Raw genomic sequence first — 24,554 nt, 5'->3', positions numbered from 1 at the left:
TAATCATTGATAATTTTTTGTATAGGTGAAGTCGGGTTGTGTGGAGCGGGAGGAACTTTTTTCAACTTCTTTTATCATGTAGTGAGTTTAATAAAATATTATAACATTATAATAATATCTAAAACTTTTTTTATCAGTAGCTTAAGAGTTGCATCTATTACAAATACACTTTCTCTAGCTTTTAATCAATTTGACCAATTTTCCTTTTATATATATATATATATATATATATATATATATATATATATATATATATATATATATATATATTAGTTTATAACCCGTGGAAACCACGATTATATAATTAATTAAACTTTTAAAATAAAAATTAAAAATTATTAAATAAATATATGAAATTATATCACTTTATAATTTGTATTAAGTTTATTTTAATATTTATTCTAATGTTATTAATTTAATGTAATTAAAGTGAGAAATTTAAAATTTAAAATTTGAAATTGAAAATCAATAGGTTACAAAATGGCATGCATTAATTATGAGATATAATATGGTGACACATGGCAAGAGAAGAATAAAATATACATTAATTAAGAGACCTAATAAGATGACACATGTCAAAAGGAGAATAAAACTATTCTATTATTAGATAGGAAGATATATATATATATATATATATATATATATATATATATATATATATATATATATATATTCCTTAATAAATAAAAGTTTTTTTTGCCACATGTCAATCTCTCATGAGTTTTAACACTTGTCATTTTGTGGTATTTTTGAAATAAATATTATCTACTTGTTAATTTTTATTTGTTTCAATTTTTAAAATTAAAGTCATCTATTTATATATGTAAAGTATTAAATATCATATAATATGATATTAAATTGCAATAAATATGTTTCTTCCTTTCTTATTTTAAAATTGTACATTAAAAATATTTTATATTTACATTTTAATTTAATATTTAATCTTTTTTTAAATCAACCTGTGTAATAAACGTGTCTCACATCTTATCTTATATATATATATATATATATATATATATATATATATATATATATATATATATATATATATATATCCCCTCTTATAATAAAAGAATCCCTCACATGCCACATGTCCATTTTTTACATTCAGGTTATGCCACATGGCACTTTCTTAGTCCAACTTCTTTTTATTTTCCCGCCCAAAACAATTTTAAAGATATATTTGGCAATTAATTAATAATTAATTTCCGTATTAATATATTTATAATTTATAATTTATAATTGAAATTGAAATTAAAAGATTTCAGATAATTTAGTTACATTTTAAAAGATTCCTTGATTATCTCTTTTAATTTGATTCATCGGTTATCCCTAATCACGACAATATCTCCCAAAATTTTGTCCATCTCTTTTGAAAACCAAATCTATACTAATAAATAAAACCCATTTTCTGCCACATGTCATGTCCTCATTGATTTGGACACATGGCATTTTAATAGATTTTTAGAATTTATTTATTTCCACATGTAATTTTCTGATTTGTTCACATATCATAATTTATTTCGGTTATAATATTGAGAGAAATAAATGCTTCCTTGAAAAAGAATTGATATATTTATAATGTAATAAATGTCATAATTAATGAGAGCTCTAAAATTGATATTGATATTAAATTTAATGTTTAAATATTGATATTAAATTTTTATTTTTAATAAACCCGTGTATTACACGGGTCTTACACCTAGTTGCTAATATAATCCGTGATTTTGAAATTCAAAATCAATATCTCCCTCGTCACCACCACTCCTACGACGCTGCTGCTCTTATTCTTCGCCACTAATATCGTTATCATTTATCTTCCTCTTCAACTACATATTAGACGGGGAAGATATTTGAAGTCTCGCCTGCAATGACCGCATAACTATTCTACATAATGTAAAGTTTATTGTTTCTCATTGATTAATTAGTTATTGTTTTCTATTTCAGTTTGATATGAATTCGTCATTCTTGATATGCAAAATTGAGTTATTCCATCTTCTTCTAGGTTGTGGTTTTTTCATAAATGTTTTTAAGGTAAAATTGGTTACGAAGACCATGATTCCAGTAGGCTCCCCATAATGGTTCCTCATGCAAGGTATTTATGTTTTGTTTTGATTTTTTTATGTGTATGTAGTTCTAATTTCGTTATTTTTTGTGGAACAAAACTGGATGCCTAGGTTTTAATTTTGGAGATTTTTTTTTTTCTGTAATGACAATAGTCGATGATGGGTTTTGGTTTTTGGATTAATCACAATAAATTATTGGTTGTGTACTTTTCATATAAATAAAAAAAATTGGATTTTGGTTTTTGGATTAATCACAAGAAGCTATTGGTTGTGTAATTTTCATATAAATCAAAAAAAATTGTCACCACAGGTTATTGGTTTGGAAAGGAATGGAGTATGCTTGAGAAAGACTTTACTGAGATGTATCATAAATTGAGTCATTTATTAGTTTTATTATAAATAGAAATTAATAATTGATTTATTGTTAGGAACATACACAATATAGCATCACAAAGCAAGAAAAGAACGTATTCCACGACTTACATAATCGAAATTCCACATGTAAAAGCTAATTATCATGTATCTCTTATTAAGACTTAATTTCTAAAATATTATGGATTCTCAGTCACATGAGAACCCTATTGATGAATCACCCAATTTAAATAATTAATTACCTACAATTCATTATACGGAAAAGAAAAGATACCCACAATAGTTTCTTAGGAGTTCTATTTGCAAGTGGTTTTATTACACATGGAGATCAAGCATTATGCCTATGTGAAAATATGAACCTCCATTCATCATACAACTTATCACATTGATTTATTTTCTCTGATGCCTATTTTAGCTCATAAAGCAAGATTTACAGTTTTGGAATATGTCAATGGTGGAGAGCTATTCTAAATAATTGTAAGTTGCAACCGATATTTTTAATCATTTTTTTTCTTTTGTCACATGCAAGCCAATTATCTCCATTACATTAATGTATTTTTATGGTAAAATTTATCTTCTTCGTGTTATGTTTGTTTATACTTTGGTTATATATATGCCAATCATTGCTTACTATTATGGCTTGCACAACTAAAAGTGCAACAACCTTCATGGCCAAGGATGTAAGAAAATAAAATCTGACGTGTAATATTCACCACTGATAGTTGCCAAGAAGCAGACGCCGGTTTTATTTGCTCAACAACACAAAAAGGTATTTGGGTGTTTTATTACTATTTTTACAATGTAAAATGTCTTTCTTTACAACCAATCATTATTTGATATATGGATGGAAGATATTGTATCGATTTTCATAATTTTTTTTATTGTATAGGACCATGTCTCCCTTCAAAATTTTAAGGGTAGCCATTGATTTCTTTAACTAATATTAGTCATCGACCTAATAAAATCATGGCAGTTCTTAAAGAAAATCATAAATTTAGATCTTATGAGCTAGATGTATTTGGGAGGAATATCAAGGTAAAAGAGAATAATAGTTTTAGTCACGAAGTTAATATGTATTCAGTTTTAGTCCCACAATACGATTTTGGGCATTATATTGAATTATCTTCAGAATTTTGGTCATTGGGTTGTTTAAGCTAAATGCTCAACTATTCATTTTTTTTAAACAACCATTTTCCTTTGGACCAAAACAAAACAAAAAAAAATAGTACCATAAGTATTTACGATATGGGCACATGGTGCAATTTTGAGAAAAGTGCATTGGTTATAATTTTTATGCATATATACAAAATTATTATAAATTGTAGAAAATCATATACGTAAATAAATCTCAAGCTAATATTAAAAAGCGTGTTGACATGATAGTTGCTAGGAAAACAAAGCGTGAGTACTAGCATCTTGGGAGCAAAATGATTGGGAGCAAAATGGTTGGCAAGCATCTTGGGAAAGTGTTTGTTAGGGTAGGTCTCATTAGGAATTTTTCTTACAATGTCATTCTCTTTGAAAAAAAAACATAAATTACTAACAAAACATCGTATTGTTTCAGCATTAAGACTATGTGATCAAGTTTAATGGGTATTCAATCTCTCATTGGTAAAACAATTATCAAATTTGAGTTGTCTTGGTTAACCCAGTATTACAACTTACAAAGTAAGCATGTTGAGTATTTATTAGGTTAATCTTTATGGTGTGAAATGGTAACTCTATGGATCTTGTGCATGGTTAATTATAGCATTGTACTTTAGTGTTATTTTACTTCAAAGAATTTTTGTAATTTGACAGAGCTACCCCATTATCGCAATAAAAATTACTGTATTTTGGATGGTGTTTCTATATTGGGTAAAATTTTAAAATACAATGTTGTAATATGATGAAATAAAAGTGGAATGTTGTAATAGAAAAAGCAAGAGATATATAGCAACGGTCTATCATTTATTTATACGTTGCACCATCCTAATTTTGTTTTTTTGTTTTTCATATTTAAACATTGTACTTTTAGGGGCTTTCTTATTTAGGCATTATTTGCTATAATATCCTAATTGCAAGAAGTAGTATCATACTTTTGATTTGACATTGTAAGACGTATAGTAATCATTAAAAAAAAAAGCAAAATGCTATAACAAAAAAATAGCAACATACTTCCTTTTAATTGTTTACTATAACATCGTACTTTAATTTTATTTTTCTTTTTCCGGATAACACAAATAGAAATTACTTTTTTAAAATTTTTATTACAACATCTTACAAATCACCAACCGTGGTTTCCATGGGTTATAACCTAATATATATATATATATATATATATATATATATATATATATATATATATATATATATATATATATATATATATATATATATATATATATAAAGTTAAATCTTGCTATGCCTTCTTTCGCCACATCTATCACATTCATAAGGAAAACCTGTTTTGGATGTGCCTCGGTTATCATGTTCTCAACATACGGCTTTGATTCGGGTCGTATCGTTTAATTTATGTTTTTTCGGTGATTTTGGATTTTATCATTCGGATTTGGGTTACATTAATTGACAATATAATTTCTAACAATTGCATTAATTATTGTTGATGTTGTGTACAAGATCTCTTAAGCTTACCAAAATTTTCAGTACAGGATAACATTGATTACACCTCTACAATAGCTAGTTGGTTGACTTGTGATTTGTGAAGATTTCTTGGGATCAACATGAAATAGTAAGCCAAAACATCTTATAAGCCAAAGTATGTGTTTTTTTAATTCAAGACCTCACAAGTCATAGTTAGCTTGAATCACAAAAAATACGTTAGCAATGGGTTGAACTCTTTCTTACGATTACGATGAAAATATCACAAGACCTTACACACATAGAAACTAATTTGGCAATTATGTTTCATAATTGAAAAAAATAATCATTTTAATGAATAGTTATATTTCTGTAAGGGTGAGTGTGATTTACTAATTTGGCAACTATGTTTGCATAATTGTAAAAAGAGTCATTTTAATGAATAGTTATATTTGCGTAAAGGTGAGTATGATTTGTTAGGTTCAATTTTTATTGAACCATATTAATTTGGTTTTAGGGTATTTAGAGACCTTCAAACATGTCTTTTTTGGGCTTCCTACCCGGTCTGTGACGGGAACTTCTCATGGCTTCGTTTGATCCCAAAAAAAAGTTATGGGTTTTGTATGGAGAGCAAAGCTAAATCGAATTCCTTTAGCAGTGACACTCAAAAATAGAGGAATTGATTTAGCGTCAACGATTTTTGACGTATGCAAAGCATCTGACGAAACTGGTGATCATATCCTTGTTTCATGCACAATGGCGAGGTCAGTATTACAATCTATTCTTCATTGGTGTGGTCTCCCGGAGAATGAATTCCAGTGAGTATTGAATATCATCGATTATGCTTCCAATTGGGTAACTGTCCCAAAAAGAAGGATATTCTAACTGTGATATTATTCGGAGCCTTATGGTCCTTGTGGGAAGCTCGGAATGATCGAGTGTTTAAAAAAGTTGAAGTGAATTCGGAGAAGATTGTGGCTGCTGCCAAGTCATTAATGTATGTTTGGGTGAAACATAGAGGAGATAGAGGTAGTATAGACTAGAATTCATGGGTCTTATCTCTTCTTCTTTGTATTTGAATTACTGTATGCAAACATCCTAACTAGCTGCTTGCTAGTAGGAAAAACTTCTTTATTAATAATATTGTCGGTTCAAAAAAAAATATGTCTTTTTTATTATTTAAAATGAGTCTGAATTAAGTTTGTTTTTTCGGCTTTCAACAATAAAAGTAATGGAGTATTGCCTACTATTATATTTTAAATGTAATTAAAACACCAAGGGCACTTTTGGTTCCCAACATATTTTTACAATGAGAGAAATTTATGGAAGGAATTCTAAATGAATTTGAATATCAAGGAATTATAATATGTTATGTTTGGTTGGCATGAAATTAAAAAAAAAAAAAAAAGCTGACATTTTATTTTGTATTTGGTTTGATATTTGTCCGAAGAATTAAAATATAAATTAGAGAATTCTCGAAGGAAGTCTTTATATTTTGACCTTATGATTGATTTCGCCATTGTATTTTTTTTATTTAATAAGAGATAAAATTGGTAATAGTTTGCATTTTAACCATTTTACTCGGTAAAGCAGTTAATATGAGAACTTTTTCGAAGATATAATCAAAACATAATGATTTTTCTTGAAAATATAGTATTTTTATTTTTTTTAATATTATTTTAGTAGCATAGTTTTTTTTTCTCTGTCTAACGAATTGTATTATCTTATATTAATCGGTACTTATGATATTTATGTCTAATAGAGAATATCTATTATAAAAATAGTTTTTTTCTTCAAAAAGTTAACCGTTTGTATAATATTTATGTCTAACAGATTGTATTATTTTACACTAATCTTATGATATTTTTCTCTTTTATATAAGATTGTTTACCGCTTTGCAAAATAATGAACGTAAGATCCTATATAGGTTATCAAGAATATAAGATTTTATATAGGTTGTCAAGAACGTAAGATCCTACCAAAAACATTTTAGAACATAAAAATATATTTTATTCTATCAATTCACTATTCAGTTAACCATAAATATTTTAAAACAAAAAAGATACATCTTGAATAGGGATCATTTTACCCACATGATAATACGATTATAGGATCATGATCGTGGTTTTAACAACTTTGATATCATTTGTTTAAAAAATGTTTTTCTTTTTAAATGATAATTTTATTTGTAACTTTTAGATTCTTGTGTTTAATTTAAGGAGAATATTATATGATAATAACATAAATACAATAAGATAGTACATTGTGTTATACATAAATGATTTCATTAAGATTATACTGAGATAATATATATATATATATATATATATATATATATATATATATATATATATATATATATATATATATATATATTAAAAACCCTTATATTTTGATCACATATTGGGACTGATTTACAAGGTAAAAAGGGTTTAAATGTAAATAATTATTAGTTTTTGGGACTTAATTGAATAAAAAAAATAAATATAAAGACTAAATTGATTATGATGTAAAAATATAAAGATTTTCTTGAAGATTTCCCTATAAATTATGTAAAATCACAAAAATATCATTATTTATGAAATCTTTTCATAAGATCTAATTACGTTTCAAATCAAAGAATAAAATCCACACCTAAATTTAAATATTTTCAATTTGTTGTTTGCAATGATAAATTTGTCTTTATAGTAAGGGAAAAAGTTGAGATAAAAAGAGAAACTATTTTTACATTCTCATTTTCCTCTCCAAGAGTCTATAAACTAGTTTTTTCATATTTGGTCATTTTTATCCGTTATAACCCACTTCTATCTGACTTGATAGTTTTTCTCTAACATAAAAAGATAATCAGGGACGTTTAGTTGATTTTAAAAGTCATATGCGGAAAATAAAAATGAACCCGTAAATACAACTTTTAGTAGAAAAGAAAAACGAAAAAAAAAGAAGGAACGTGAATCGAACCTGGGTGGATTAAATAAACGTTCAAGTCTACAGCTTGCATGTATTTGAAGATTAATAAATAAATCAGTGCAGATTTTGTGTCCTAAATTTTTCGAGGCCATGTATGGTTGCACACCCTTAGTGTCAACCCTGATGACACTCAGAGGTTAACGAAACAATTAACCTTCTCTTTTGTTGTCAACAAGGGGTCCTTAAAGCCCCCTTTCTTCGCATTTCAAAGTCGAGTCTATCAATTTGACCATGTTTTCCCCACCGATTTACAATTTTGTATTCTTTTTTTTTTTCTACAAGGCATAAATTAAGAAATATATTTAAAAAGGAAAACCCAATCAAATTAATCAAAATTCTAAAACTATAATAGTCCATTAGATTACGGCATCAAAGAGACAATCACGAACTATTAATTCCTATATGAAGTAGAACGCTATAAACAATGCTACACGTAGTATAATGCTACAAAAAGTACCAGATTTTGAAACATGTTACTAACTTACATAAAGTGCTAAATATCATTTAAACACCATTATTTTCATAAGTTTGATACGAAAAGATAATAACATATCTTAACAAAAGTAAGACAATTCACAAAACATCCAACACTTTGAAAATTATAATGTATTACATATATAACATGCTTATAATCATTCAATAAATACAAAATAACACTTTTATCCACAAACATCAAAACCTAGACCATGATTATCAACATTTATCCGTAAAACATCAAAAGCTTGTCCATATTTCTCAAAACATCAAAAGTGTGGCCATGTTTATCAAAGTCTTTCTTCATCCCATGTGCTTGCATGCTCATTTCCAATATGTGTATTTTCAACCTATATGCATGCAAATTAAACATAAAATTAGACATTCATTTCTTTATTTATGTGCAAGTAAACATATCACTTATTAATGGATTGATCCTTGTTCTTATAAGTGTTTTTACTACCTATCACCTCTTATTTACCTTTACGATCAGTTGAAAGGTAATATCTAGAATGTAATCGATATCCATTTCATCTGCAGTTCATTCATGTGTATTATACCCATAATGGTCAATATGTCCATAGATTATATCCCAATTTTGACTACAATGGCCTATAAAATCCATATAACATCATAATTATAAGCCTATTAGATAATGACATGCTTAGAATACAACAATAAAACGTTATTGTGTAACACCGTCAATTTGAGCATGAAGTTTTTGCCACTTTTTCAGTAAAAATAAATTGTTTTCGGTTTCACATGTCGAACATCATTAATGTGACACGTTCGATTTACCTATTTGGAGGCACGACTGTCGACATCAACCTCCCCCTATCACATGCTAATGAGATTCTTGAGGCCAGTTGTTGTTGTATGGAATGAGAATTAGTAATTCCATAAATGCAATGTAAAACCTACACTTACTTGGAATGGATTACGAATGTGAAATACGTATTTTAAATATTCTATTTGATCATTCGATGAAATGTAGTTAATTATTTGGGTCACAAAATGGACAAGTTTGCAAAAAAAGTATTCATAACCTCCTAGATGGAGTTGTGTGTGGCTTAATGTAACATCCCAAAAATCAAGATAAATTTTTTCATTTTTGAAACCAATTTAAAACCATAAGTGTTTACAAAACATAGTTTCCAAAAGTTATAAACATGAATCGGAGTATCCCAAAATGATAATCTCATAAAATTCAGAATGATGTGCACAATCATGCATTCGCCTTGCCCTTGTCCTATGAAGTACCTGAAACCACAAGTTCAAACTATAAGTCAAAGCTTAGTGACTTCCCCCAAAGTACCACACACAACTAAAAAGATAACATGCATATATGAGCCTTCAACATGAGTAGACCACTTCGCAGGGCCTACAACTTATATCCGAACCGTGCCAGATATCTTGGTCTCCAGCGCGAAGCAGAATCGCCTCAACCCAACAAACCATAACATGTTGAATTATACAATAACAATCAGTAACCAACATGTATAAGTAATCATACAAATCTACCAGTCTAACACATAACCAGTAAAACACAGGTGATTATACAGATCTACCAGTCTATCATATAACCCGCATAACATCATTAAATATACCAGGATACATAATCCAGTGGGCCGACATTGGTTGCCTTCGACCCATAAGTATAGTGAATAAAACTCACCTCAATGTCAGAAAGATAGCAAAACTGAATGTTTCTCCAATTACCGGCTCTACGAGTCACCTATACAACACCCAAGGACCAAGCCTCAATCTACTACTCAAAATATCCCAAATGACCTAAAGTCAAACTTGGTTAAAGTCAATGGTTAACGGTCAAAGTCAAATGTCAAAAGTTACTCCAATAGGTTGCTACGTAGTGGTTGCTAAATGACAAAGCAGATGGGTCCTTACCAAGTCGCCACGGCGTGGCAACCTAAGGTCACACCGTGGGGACTGGTTTGGACAGCTTAACCATTAAGTCATTTTTCCCACAACTTCAAGAGCTCCAAAACTCATATATGGTCCTCCTTATGGTCTTGATGGATAAATTTTACAACTTTATCCATTAAGACTCCTCAACAAGTCAAGATCCCAAACCCTAATTCCTTAAGAGTAACCAAAAGCATAAAGACAACCATTAAGCACCAAATCTCTAGAGTTGTACATCCAAAGTTTCCAGAATGATTCCATACTCTAAATGAGCTCTAAAATTCGTAGATTTATGGACATGCATGTCCAATGCATGTCCCTTCCATTTTAGGTAAAAAAAAACATGACAATAAAGGCTTAAACTTAAGCATGGGACCAAAAACTACATAGATCCTCAGATCTGGAACATCTAACACTAGAATGATCACATAGATCCATAAAGTTTCTAACTCTATGACATTCAACCATCCAAATTCTCACACCAAGAAGATTTAGGGAAAAAGGGCTAGATCTAAAGGTAAATAACATAAATGTTGGATCTTAGGGACTTATAATGGTCCAGAAACATGCTCAAGGTTGGTGAGACGATTTGCTTGTTGGAACCAAGCTCAAAGATGCCTTCTTCTTCTTCAAAATACCACCAAGACACACAAGAACTCAAAGATTAGTAATGGAGGCTAGGGTTTCCTTTTTAAGGTTGAGGGAGAATGACTGAGGCTGAGGGTGGGCAACCCTAGCTATCCCATTCCTTAAATAGGGGCTCAAACCCCATATTATGGTTTGTCATTAAATAGCGGCCACGTCATGGCGATATATGCCACACCGTGGCGCCAACTTAAGGGCCACGAAAACTCTTGCTTTAGCCATACCGTGGCCACCATAAATTTAACTTCAATTTATTAAATTTACTTAAAAAGGAACATACCCGAAATTTGGCGTTACACTTAAGGACTTTGGAATGAATTTAATGAACTTAATAAGTTAAGTGAAGAGGTTTATAAGGTTCAAAATTTAATATATTCATGTTAAAAGTTGACAAAAGTTGGGACAAATTGATTTATGAGACACGTAAGATGTAAAGAATGGATAGAAAAAATAGTTGGAACTCTGCCAACATGATACAACAAGTTCCATCATAATGGAACGATAAGGTTATAGTAAACCCTCCACTAATACGGTAATGTCATCTGCCATTACAGTAAAACTTTTTTCAAAAATCATCGTTTTTCAATTGAATGTTTTGAACCTTCTCGAAATATATTAAAGATATATTTTCATCATATTAAAGCATAGAAGTTAGGAACCCTTGTAAGGGTATTTGGTCATTTAGTAACATTTAGTTGTTAACTATAGGTGGTGTTTGAAGGGCTTTCACTTGAAGATGGTGTTGTTTCATTGCTAAGGTCTTGAGGTGAGTTTACCATGAGTACCCATCCTTACATTATTTTATTTCCTTGGTTTTCTTCATATATATTATATGTAAACTTACTTGCAATGTGGATTATGTGTGCTTTCATGAAATTATATTTTATGAAATGGTTTTTTTAACATAAAGCTAAATGCTTTATTTTGAAAAAAATAATTTAAACACCCTACTTTTTGCATCGATGCATTCATGCTAGGATGGTGGTGACTAAGAGATTGCAAGTAGCCAACTCACATGAGGAATTCCACATAATCGGGTATGAGGTATTCCTAAGCAATCGGGTTTGAAATATTCTCCACAACGGGTACACATGTGGGCTAGCTACCCCTTGTGTGACTTAGGGTGGCTTATGAGTGCCTAATATTAAGAAGAAGACTACTTAGGGTCAGTTCCAATAGGACACTACCCATGAGTCATACGCCATTTACCTTGTGAGTTGGATGTTGAGATTGACAAAAGGGTTGGGAATACAAACATGCATTACATACCATTTTAATGAATTATTCATTGCTTACCTTTTTGTTATGTTGAGCTAGTTTAGATATTTTGCAAACTAATGTTTAGCCTATGAGAACGTTTGATACTTGGGTCATATAATACCCTATTCTGATTTGGGTTATTAAAAGTCCAACATGTTTTGACTTGTTTAAATAATTTTTTAGAGGTTTGATTCGAATAAAATAAATTATTGTCTTCTTACTCTTAATAAATTAACATGGGATATGCTCACTAGACAATTTAATGCCTACTTGAATTTGATGTGTACTCGGATTAATGGTGTTAGAGACTTACAAGAAGTAGCGGATACATTTTAGAAGACTGATTATATCACTTGATCATTGTTATGATAAATATTACCACACTCTTTTACAACTTTTTGAGATGTTTTGTTGACTTTGACACCGTAAACTTTCCACAACTTAAAAAAAAATAACTAAACTTAGTTTCTGAGATGTTTCTTAAGTGTATTTTTACAAACTACCCTAGCGAGGGATGTAATCAAGAGTTTCGGGATTTTTGCAAACCTCCATATTCATGCATCAAAATTTATACCTTATGGCCCAGTGTCATCATATTTATATCCCACTAGCATATGCTCAAATTATTTAATTTAAAATAGAAGCATCAATATTGTCTCTATTAGTATATAATGATTAAATAAAATAATAAAATAATGAAACGAACAGAAGAAATTTTGTAAGCATGACAAAAGAATGTCGACATGTTACAATTTCAAACGGCACACAACACACGTTATAAGGGCTTTTTCAATGCATGTTAACACATTACCCACATGAACTTGCATCCGATCTATACCAAAATATGTAGATGCACTTTGGGTACAACTTTGATGTAAGATTTTTGATACAATAACTACATTTTTTTCAAAATTTGTTATCGATTGTACCACTTTTTTCTTTGAAATGTTTTTTTTACTGTTGAAAGTTTCCATTTTACATTAGAAATATATTTTATCGTACAAAAGTACAAAAGTACACTTTGATACACTTCGTTTTGTCACAAGGATCATAGCTCTTTAAATTTATGTATTGTAGTTGATATTTTTTGCATTTGTTTCAAGGAGTCATCATACGAGAGGCAAATCATGAAGCACCAACACGAACTCAATGTGTAATGATGTGGGAATTCATACGTATTCTTGTCAATGTTGCTATCATGCGATTTACCAACCACCACCATTATCTCTATAACGATCACCACCGCCTCCAATGCTACTATCTCCAATTGTACTGTCATTGGAAAATTAGACAGTCATGGAGACGGTGTTAATTGTTATAAAGAAAATGGCAGTGACAGGTGTGACTGCGGTAGCTGAAAAGAACGAAACAATCAATGATGAATATCAGACTTCGCAACACATGCTTCGACATACCAACTACACTAGTTTATGTAAGTTGTTATGCAATTAAAATTCCAACTTCAGTTGCTAAAATTCCAACTTCAATTGTTGAAATTGTAATTAAAAAAAAAAATCGATCTTAGTTCTTTAGTTCAATTGAAAAATCATATAGTTCAATGTATATTTAATTAGTTATATATTTATTTCAAATTATCCTAAAAAGATAATGCTAGAAATGAAGGTGATCCATAGATTTTGGAATAGAAACACAGGAAAATCCAATTAGATAGAACCACACCACCATCACCATCGCCTTCCACCATATGCTATAGATAACACCTTATCCCCCTTTGTTATCACTCATTCCATTCCCAACTATATTTTAATGAACATTTATAATATTATATACAAACTATGATACGTATTGATCGATACATCATGACAAATTAACTAAAACGTTGTTGAATTTTTACGTATTATGCTTATAATCGTACTAGAATCTTGATTTGTCATAATATGACTGCATCGATTGTCGTGGACCCCATGATATAAAACTGATTGTTTATTATTATTATTATTATTATTATTATTACTATTATTATTTTGTGTATAATCCTAATTAGCTTCTTTAAACAAGTTAAACGAATTTAATTAAACCTTATTTGGGTTTTCATTTAGAAATCGCGGGACACAGGAGCATAGATAATATTTTCAAAATAATTTAGAGACATTAAATCTAATGCTTTAAAATTATTTAAGAATGTACATGTTGTTTACGAATCTAAATACCCTGTCTTAAAAGTAAAATAATCATTATTGTTTACAAATCCAGTATGATTTTATTAATATCAAAGTACAAGTAACATGTTTCAACAAAACAGAATTATGAAAACTGAAAAAGTACTATAATTATCTTTAATAAATTATTTTATGAAAACTTATTCGTACATAATAATTTTTTTGTCAATGACATTTTTTTTTTCATACTGAGCATGAATCAGCTTCCTTATTTTATGGATTAATCACAAAAATACCGAAAATGGATGTGTCATGTTAGAAAATAACCATATTTCAAATATTTATCACAAAAATATCATTCATTTTGCAAACTGTTTTTGCTTCACAAAATTTTGCTTTATAAACATCCACCACAAAGTCTTTTCCTACAAGTAAAAAAAAAAGGCGACTTTTGTTTGTGAGATGATGATATCATTTTTTAAAAGTATAATGTCATTTCAGACATTTCTCAATGTCCACTTAGTGAAATGAATTATTTTGTTAAATAAGTATTAAAAATTGATCATTTAATGACATATGTCCTTTTTTTAATCATTCTAATGATTACCCTTATTTTACTCTTTATCTTTGAGATAATTATTCTGAAAATGTATATTAATTAAACACCCACTCAATATTATATAACGAACAAACGATGTGGTTGTGTATATATATACATAATAAAAAAAATATGCATGGAGGGGTGACACGTGGAGTTTTGTGGTACGTCCAAACCTGATCCCTCATATTATCCATGCAAAAACCGGAGAGATGGAATTAGTATAAAACCCCAATGAAAACTCCGACAACTGATCACATCAACCTCTTCCGCCGTTGTGGTGATCAATGTCTGCAACAGCCGCCGCATTTACACCCAATTTCAACACTCCATCTCTCAAGAAACCTTCCACCACCGTTTCCACTTGTATTGCAAGGCTGAGCAACACCTCATCATCCTCCGCACCTCCTCCTTCTACTCCAAGCCTCATCCGTAACCAGCCCGTTTTTGCTGCCCCAACTCCGATCATCACCCCCACTTGGGTATATATATTTTATAGGGACTAATTAACTACTTTTAAGTTTATGAATTTTTTTTCTTTTAATTTAACATTTTTCTGTTTTGCTACATTTATGGGAGTTAGCTTTAGCCAATCAATTTTAATTTTAATGAGACACGAAAAAGCACACAAGAGACGTATAGCATTAAAACGAGCCATAAAGACAATGTCGAAACTGATGAAATCTTGTTAATAAATAAATGACGATTATTTTTGTGAATTTTGAAAGATGATATTTATATATAGAATGGAATTCTGAAATGTGATATATTTGCAGAGAGGAGACATGGGAAACGAATCGTATGAGGAGGCCATTGCTGCACTTAAAAAACTTCTAAGGTAAAGATATATTAATAGATTTTACTTTATGTCGTAACGGGTCCTTTATTTTGATATAGATTTACATAAAAAACCAATAAATATTGAGTTTTTTAAAGTTCGTATATAATCTAAATTATAAATTGTTTTGAAAGTCGTTTTACGTACACTCTACCCTTGTCAAAACCACATGTTCTATTAAATCTAAATAATTCCCAATTTCACTTAAAAGGTAACACTAGTTTTCCAACGTCCCACAACCTTTTTATTATTTGATTAAATAAATTCTGAATATTATTAATTAATTTAATGATGGTTTTGCAGTGAGAAGGGAGAGTTGGCACCTGTGGCTGCAGCAAAAATTGATGCAATCACAGCTGAGCTTCAAACACCAAACTCCAAACCAGCATTTGACCCTGTTGAGAGGATCAAAACTGGATTTGCCAAATTCAAGACCGAAAAATATATGTAAGTTTTTTACGATAATTTTTTTTTATATAGATTTGGGGTTTACTAAATGCTCATGTGGTGGACTTATATGCAGAACTAATCCAGCTTTGTATGATGAACTTTCAAAAGGCCAGAGCCCAAAGGTATACTACTCATTTCAAAGAAAAATTAGTGAAATGGCACTGTACTTTCAAATTTTTTCTTAAAGTAAAACTATGTTTGACACGTCATAATAGCTACCTTATTTTTCGTGTTTTTTAAGGTTGTCATGTTTAGCAAACCAAAACGTAGCTTATAAGCTAGCTTTTTAAAAAATTACTCAGACTAGCTTTTCAATGAGCTTATTGAATTTTTTTAAAATTATCTCAAATATACCTTTATTAAATTTAAAAAAAAAAAAAAAAAAAAAAAAAAAAAAAAAAAAAAAAAACTCAATCTTCTACATGCCCTTTTATATCATTTTACATATTCAAGTAACTTATCGACTAGTTTTATCAAACGTCATTTTTTATCTGCTAGCAGTTAGCTTTTCAGCTAGTCTGCCAAACATAGCCTGCGAGTATAGCTAATTTTTGCAATTGGCCCCAAAAGTTTCCTTTTGCAATTTTGGTCCTTATTTGAGGCTCTTGTAACGTCTTTGATCCATGTTCCAACTAAAATGACTACTTTTGGTCATTGAGTATAGAGTTGATTTTTGCAATTTTGGTCTCAAAAAACGTTACAAAACCTCAAATAAGGACCCAAATTGCAAGAGAAAACTTTTTGGGACCAAAATTGAAAAATTCAGCTATGCTCAGGGACCAAAAATGTAATTTACTCTTTTTCTTATGAAGACATTTTACTTTAGAAAATCTACTTTTGCTCTTTTTTTTTTCTTATTAGGAGATCATTTTACGCTTTAAAATCCCATCCAATCATTTTGTAATTTTTTAAAAGTAGAATGCTATGACGTGAAGAAATGAAAGTAGGATGCTATTAACATTTAACATGTACCAATGATATATATATATATATATATATATATATATATATATATATATATATATATGTGTGTGTGTGTGTGTGTGTGTGTGCAGTTTATGGTGTTTGCATGCTCAGACTCCCGGGTTTGCCCATCACACGTGTTGGATTTCCAGCCTGGCGAGGCATTTGTTGTCCGTAATGTAGCCAACATGGTTCCTCCATTTGACAAGGTTCAATCACAAATTTAATTCTTTATCATCATCATCATCATCATCATCATCATCATCATCATCATAAATCATAATAAGAATAATAATAATAATCATTATCTAAAGAATCACAACTTAATTATTGGTTTTCTTGATTACTTGCAAAAACAGGTTAAATATGCTGGAGTAGGAGCTGCTGTTGAGTATGCAGTTCTTCATCTCAAGGTAATTCCAAAATGGGTCGGGTCGGGTCGGACTGTAGTTATTAATAATGGGTCAAATGGTAACACTAAAAGATTTATCACCTCCTAAGTTGCTTATTCAAAAAAGATTAGATCATTATTTTACTAAGAGTTTTTGTAATCTTATTAATATATTAACTAGATAAAAAAAGTGTCGACAGGTCAACCGGACATATTTTGACTAGTCGTAAGAATATACGAGTTTACACATTTTGCAAACTATAGATAAATATTTTTGATAAACGTAGTCAAATTTTGGTAACCATGTTAGTATATATTAAATCTAAAAATAGCATTGTTTGACTTCCTAAAAAGGTCAATCATTCGTTTTAATTTTTAAATTAATCAAGTTATGGAATTGAATGATATGTAGGTGGAGCAAATAGTTGTAATTGGACATAGCCGTTGTGGTGGGATCAAGGGTCTAATGACCTTTCCAGATGAAGGACCTCACGTTACGTAAGTTTTATTGCCCTTTCAATATGCAAAAAGTTAGGACCTGGTTGAAATTACCGTTTTGCCCTTGTTTTTATCTTCAATTCCTTCACGTTGATATGACAGTGATTTCATCGAGGACTGGGTCAAAGTTGCTCTCCCTGCAAAGTCAAAGGTGAAAGCAGAGCATACCAGTTCATCTCTTGATGATCAATGTGTAACCTGTGAAAAGGTAAATAACAATTAATCTTCAACGAGGTTAATAGTTTTTTTTTTTTTTTTTTGTGTGTGTGTGTGTGTGTTAAGAGCTAATAATCATGTGTTGACTTTTCAGGAGGCAGTCAATTTGTCTCTTGCAAACCTGTTGACTTACCCGTTTGTAAGAGATGGACTAGTGAAGAAAACACTGGCACTTAAGGGTGGACACTATGACTTTGTTAATGGGACATTTGAGCTGTGGGGACTTGATTTTGGACTTTCTCCTACCACTTCTGCTTGATTGATTCACACTTGTATTTTATATATAATTCCATCTTTACCCTTCACTCTTTTGTTCCACTTGAATTTCACCTACCATCTCTACTTGTAATAATTCTGGTCTTTGCACCTCTTCTGATATAATAAATAAAGTCTTTGATATGTATGCATATGCTTAATCTATCATTTCGTATAGTATTATATTTCGGAATGATTTTTCTATGCATAATAAGACACTGCTAATGTAGGCGAGTTTAACCAAAATTTAGAAATTATGACTAAAATCTCCTACCTAAGATAGCATATGGAAATATCTCATTTCATGCTATTTACATTACAAATTAAATAAATGGTTAAATATCATAAAACGCCTTATATTTTGGGTTTTTCCGGATTAAACCTCAACTTTAACTTTTTCTTAAAATAGACCTTGCATTTTCTTCATTTTTTCCAATTTGACCCTTTTAGTAGGTTTACCGGTAATCTAATGGTTTTATACATTTTTTCCAGAAAACCCATCAAAAAAAATTCGAAAACCCCCTCAGATTTTTACTTTTTCTCCGAAAAAATCCATCAATTTGTTTTTCCAAAATTGTCAAACATGAGGGGTTTTTTTGAAAAAAAAAAATCTAAGGGAGTTTTTGGAAAAAAAAATGGAGGGTTTTTTCGGAAATATATTTTGTCTAAAATCGGATGATTATAAGTAAACCTACTAAAATGGTCAAATCAGAAAAAAAAAAAAAAAGCAAGGTCTTTTTTAGAAAAATAAAATAAAATTTAGGTTTAATCTGGAAAACCCCCAAAAATATAAGATCTTTTTATTGATATTAACCCTTAAATAAGAGAAATTATTAAAAACACTGAATTTGGGGAGAATCAAAATTTGAGCCTTGTACAATGGAATTTGGGCTTTGATATCTTGGGCTCTGAAACTGCTTGTTTAAAAGTTACAAATATAAGTTTGCATGTTTTTCCTCACGTTTGTGCTACACATCAGATATTCTAGTAAAGGCAGTTATGGAAATTCAATAAAATGATTATGGCATATTTGATAGTAGAAGGGTAATTCAGGCAATTTAGGTTTTATTTCTGTTAGAGCAGTATTTAGCTAGTAGTGGGAGAGGAGAATATCATCTTTTTGGTGAAATCAGGTCTTGTACTTTGGGAGAGGCTAGCCTCTCGAATCTCTAGCAAAATCTTCAGGGTTTTCTATTGTTCATTTTGGGTGTTATCAATTTAGTGAAGCTTTTGGGTATCGTTTCTTGTTTTGATTCTATTTTGAAAAGTCAGAGTTCATAGCAGTTTGTCATGTTCCTACTATTCCATAAATGTCACTATAGTTGGAGTTTGTTGCAATTAACATTACATAAAACATCAGAGGAAATCAAAATATAAAACACCAAACTCGTATAGGTCAAACAACCTATAGATGGAAATTATACCCGATGCAATCTGGCTGATGTAGGTCTGAATTTCCTCACTGGAAGGTAGAAGTCCATTTTCTATGAATAAATTGGAACCATGTAGCTTCATTCATAATTCTAAATAAATAAAGATAGATATAGAAATATTTGGTAGCTACATATTCATGAACATGACAAGAGTAAAGTAACTATAATGACATTCTGAAAGGATTACAACTATATATAGTTTCAAGTTAATACATGATTGTGGTTGTAGACTATTTACATGAGCCACTATTAGGAAACAATACGTCAAATAATACAGTGTGAGATATTTCTCATAATAAATAGTAAATACAAATTCACAACCTGACCTCACATTTTGAGGAATCATGACTCATCGGCTTTGGGCTCAAGTATCACAGGGATCTTCTCTACATGGTCACCCCGAAGCACCTCAACAGACACCTAATCATCACAAAACAACTTCAATATCGAAAGAAGATGAATTTTCCGAAATAATAACTTGAATAGTTAAACAAGAACTTACTGTTTCACCAACTTTACATTGGTCAAGAATTCTGTATAAATCACTTCCATTAGAGACTTTTTTTCCATTTACAGATGTGATAATGTCACCCAATATGAGCCTTCCATACGTGTCACGTTTCGTTGATAGAAGACCCTGTAGGTCCAGGTTAATTGGTGTATGTAAAATAAATAAATGATAAAAATTACAATGCTGACATGGCAGTCCGTTGAACTGTATTAAAGTTTAAAGGTAAAGTGATATAGAAAGTGTGATGATGATGTGGCAATAATCCATTAAACATGATAGAGATAAAAGGTAAAGTTGTATAGAAAGTGGAATTACTGCTTTTCCAGCTGGACCATTTGGAGGGGCATCTAAGACAAGTACTCCACTGACTCCAAGTTGTTCCACAGACTGATCAGGTGCAAACTTAATTCCTAAAATAGGTCTTGTAACTTTCCCAAATTGCACCAACTGGTCAACAATTCCACCAACCTGAACATACAATTCAATAAATAAAAAGAAAATTATTTAAGAGGCCCCACAATGCTAGATGAGAATTGAGATCAAATAGAGGGTAAAGTAATATAACTTACAGTGTCAACTGGAATGGAAAATCCAACACCAGATGATGCACCAGATGGAGAGTATATAGCTGTATTTATCCCAATAAGGTTTCCTGAGCTATCAAGAAGTGGGCCCCCACTATTACCAGGGTTAATAGCAGCATCTGTCTGGATAACATCTTGGATTGGACGCCCAGTTGCAGCTGAGCTTATTTCTCTCCTTAGCCCACTTCAAATAAGGAAACCAATACATTAGCAAATGTTTTACATGTATTTTACTATGCATAATATGTATATTTGTAGTCCACAAACTCATATTAGGAAAAGTATGAACTACAAATAGTCCTTGTATTCTATACAATGCAAAACAATATTGTGTAGAATATAAAAGTTGTCTTTCAATTTGTGTTTGTGAGTATGATTAAGAAATAGAATGTCACCCTTGCACTTCAACCAAAAGTTTTCATACCTGATGACACCAGTTGTTAGTGTGTGATCAAGCCCAAACTGCAAAAAAAAAAAAAAAATATGAACTTTAACATTAGTCATCAGAGCCCTGTGATGCTAGAAATTTAAATGAAAATAACAAGGATTAACAAGGAGAGCTACTGCACGAAATATTGATTTGAAGCAGCAATTTTGCAAAACATATATATATGCAGATGTATGTATGATGTATATAAATATGCTTGTATTTTTACGTGTGTATGCACACTCACAGGGTTTCCTATAGCAAACACTTTTTGTCCAACAAGCAAGTCAGCAGAGACACCAACTGGAATTGGTCTCAATTTATCTTTTGGTGCATCGATACGCAGTACAGCAACATCCTTATCTTGGTCAAAGCCAACTACTTTTGCATCATATGTGGTCTGATCAGCAAGAGTTACCCTGTTTATACATAAATCAACTCATTGAATTATGCATTTTACAAGGTGTTCAAGGAATACAAATACTAAGATCATTGAAGATATTGGAAATATATACCTACTCTATTAGGTTAAACTTAAACCATGTGATTTTTAGAAGGTCGAGAGATCCTCTCAGATATGATAGATCAGCAAACTATATCTCCTATTATTACCACGGGTTGAAATTGGTACTTCCATGATTTTGAGTGTCTTTATACCATGGGTTATATCAGTATTCTTATTATATCGGATTTGGCTTATAGTACATCGCTTAAAGGACTTGTAATCAACAACCAAAAGCATCATAATATGTCACTATGGGAAGGCATCAATCACTTATCTGTTGTTCTTTTATTCGTTTTCATTTCTGAAACTTATCATCTCTTCTAATTAAGCCTACTAGTCAAATCAAACTTACAACCAATCATTCAACTCAATATTCGTCGCAAGTCTTAAATGAAAAAGCAATATTCACTCTGCGTATTCCATGACATGAGAGAAGAGGCAAAACTTGACCAACCTGAGATCGGACGCACCTCGAATAACATGATAATTTGTGACAATGTGACCTTTTTTATCCCAAACAAAGCCTGATCCAGACCCCTGAGGCACCTCCAATACATCCAAAGTAAATGCATCCTGCCTAGACAACATAACTTCACTCAGAAAACGAATGAATTAACAAAAGTCCAGTATCTCCATTGAGCTCATGAGATCAAAAATGCCTGACGTTAGCATCATATCCCTTATCAATCATTTCTAAATGTTTATCCGATGATCCGTGATAAAAAAAACATCAGCTGAGAAATTTCAATCAAAATCAACTAGATCATCAGAATTTTGCCTTTAGTTTGACCACATAATTCCGTTCCAGATTCAACAAACACAATGACAGCCACAAAAACATGTTTACTTAAATTGTAGTAATAGAAGTACCTGGCAGCTAAATTAGTGATGTAGACAACGGAAGGAGTATTATCCTGGAAAAGACGAACGGTAGCTAGCTCATCGGTTTGCAACTTCCTAGAGGGAGTAACAACAAAAGCAGCAGCCGAATCGACATCGGTGACAAAAATAGAGACAGAAAGTGCTGCAGAAGTGATCAATACGACTAATGAATCTAGGAATTTGTTGAGGATACAACAATTGGTGGACTCCGGCGCCGGCGAGTGGTTACTGTGATAAGTTTGGCCAAGAGAGGCAACGATGCAAGTGCTACGGAGACTGCGATGAGAGAAGTCTCTAGAAAGAGGAAGCGTGGAGTTTGGGAGACGATTAGGAGAAGGAAGTCGAGGAGGGAGAGTCGGAGAAGAGAAGTATGTGGAGAGGAATGAATATGCAGCCATTCCTGTTTCTGCGATTCCTACTGCGTAAGCATAGAGTGATGACTTGTTTTTATGCATATTGGGCAATTTCAATCAATATTAGTTTAATTTGGATCTTTTCTTATTGTTTCAGATTTATTCAACTACTAGTCATTTAACAGCTAAAAATAAAATAAAATAATAATAATAAAATAAAATAACATTAATGAAAAGTTATCATCTAACCCCTCCTTTATCAAAGAAAAAAATCTTTGATATATTTATTTAATGATTTCAATCTTTTAATGGTTATAAATGGTTATAAAGAAGATATGGTTACTTAATTGTTAGGAGTTTTTTAATTTACATTTTGGTTATATAAAAGTTATATATTTTAGCTACAACTTACGGCTTGCCAAACATACCTCGAATAGCAACTCAATTGAGATACAAATTGAATGGCTTTCTTTCTCTTTCTGTATCACACACAAATTACTTTAAAAATAAAACAAATTCTCTTGTGGTTAAGCAAATTCTCCATAGATGAGCATCTTACCGTTTACATTGTTTGTTTGGCAAGGCAGTTGTTGGTGGGTGTGTGCGTGGAGAACTGAACAGTATGGATGGTGTTTCAAACACGATATAATTATTATATTTTGTCAAAAATATAATGATTGTAATATATCATTTTTATATGTAATAGTGTGTATGTTGTGTCAAACATATAATAGTAATTGTGTAGTGTGCATGAAATGTACTCAATAATGCATAATAACATCAAATACATGTCCTATATGTAATAATGTAAAATTAGATATATGTCTATCATAGGTAATTCACTAACAATAGTTGGCATAGATAATATAACATACATTGCCCTTTTCTTTTATTTATTTGTTTACAATTCTTTTTTAGTTAAACATTATTTTTTAATTATTTTCATTTTACTTTTATTTAAAAAAATAAACAAAATATACTAAAACACGTAAAATAGTTTTATCTATGAACAAAGACCAATATTTATATATTTTATGATTTTTTTACGAGAATATTTTATATTGTCTATAGAATCTAAAAAATAAAAGAAAATGGTTATAAATCGAATAAAAGTTTGTATAATATAATAAAAATTAATCATAAATAAGTAAAAAAAAAAATATTTAGTTTGGATTGGGTTGCTAATGGGTGTAAAAGTTGAGTTGTATAGGTGGAAAAGAGATGTTACTTTTTTAATAAATAG

At 30.5% G+C, this 24,554-nt stretch overlaps 2 protein-coding genes across 2 annotated transcripts; one reads left to right on the top strand and one right to left on the bottom strand.

Annotated features, from left to right (window-relative positions):
* Nucleotides 1–15,248: 15,248 nt before the first annotated feature.
* On the top strand, nt 15,249–18,764 carry LOC145097877 (carbonic anhydrase 1-like). The gene is made up of 9 exons (XM_079035536.1): nt 15,249–15,487; nt 15,782–15,843; nt 16,147–16,290; nt 16,367–16,415; nt 17,349–17,465; nt 17,616–17,669; nt 18,060–18,145; nt 18,248–18,353; nt 18,456–18,764. The coding sequence occupies exons 1-9, from the start codon at nt 15,293–15,295 to the stop codon at nt 18,618–18,620; spliced, it is 978 nt and encodes a 325-aa protein (XP_078891662.1). The 5' UTR covers nt 15,249–15,292; the 3' UTR covers nt 18,621–18,764.
* Nucleotides 18,765–20,202: 1,438 nt separating this feature from the next.
* LOC145097876 (protease Do-like 1, chloroplastic) lies at nt 20,203–23,428 on the bottom strand. Its single transcript, XM_079035535.1, has 8 exons — nt 22,947–23,428; nt 22,531–22,653; nt 21,819–21,990; nt 21,569–21,606; nt 21,130–21,328; nt 20,876–21,028; nt 20,552–20,686; nt 20,203–20,469 (listed from the first exon to the last, which is right to left on the bottom strand). Exons 1-8 carry the CDS (start codon nt 23,411–23,413, stop codon nt 20,392–20,394), a joined length of 1,365 nt encoding a protein of 454 aa, XP_078891661.1. The 5' UTR covers nt 23,414–23,428; the 3' UTR covers nt 20,203–20,391.
* Nucleotides 23,429–24,554: the final 1,126 nt, after the last annotated feature.

This window comes from Lactuca serriola, chromosome 4 (assembly GCF_051521515.1).
Source record: "Lactuca serriola cultivar US96UC23 chromosome 4, Lser_US96UC23_V15, whole genome shotgun sequence".
Lineage (NCBI taxonomy): Eukaryota > Viridiplantae > Streptophyta > Magnoliopsida > Asterales > Asteraceae > Lactuca > Lactuca serriola.
This window is presented reverse-complemented; position numbering and strand designations above follow the sequence as displayed.

Excerpts from the sequence above, each read along its gene's own strand:
- LOC145097877 (XM_079035536.1), top strand. The coding sequence starts at position 15,293 with ATGTCTGCAACAGCCGCCGCATTTACACCCAATTTCAACACTCCATCT. Across the intron at positions 15,488-15,781 it reads CGATCATCACCCCCACTTGG|AGAGGAGACATGGGAAACGA; the intron begins GTATATATATTT and ends ATATATTTGCAG. Across the intron at positions 17,670-18,059 it reads ATGCAGTTCTTCATCTCAAG|GTGGAGCAAATAGTTGTAAT; the intron begins GTAATTCCAAAA and ends AATGATATGTAG.
- LOC145097876 (XM_079035535.1), bottom strand. The coding sequence starts at position 23,413 with ATGCATAAAAACAAGTCATCACTCTATGCTTACGCAGTAGGAATCGCA. Across the intron at positions 21,329-21,568 it reads CTAACAACTGGTGTCATCAG|TGGGCTAAGGAGAGAAATAA; the intron begins GTATGAAAACTT and ends CCTTATTTGAAG. Across the intron at positions 20,687-20,875 it reads ATGGTCCAGCTGGAAAAGCA|GGTCTTCTATCAACGAAACG; the intron begins GTAATTCCACTT and ends CTGGACCTACAG.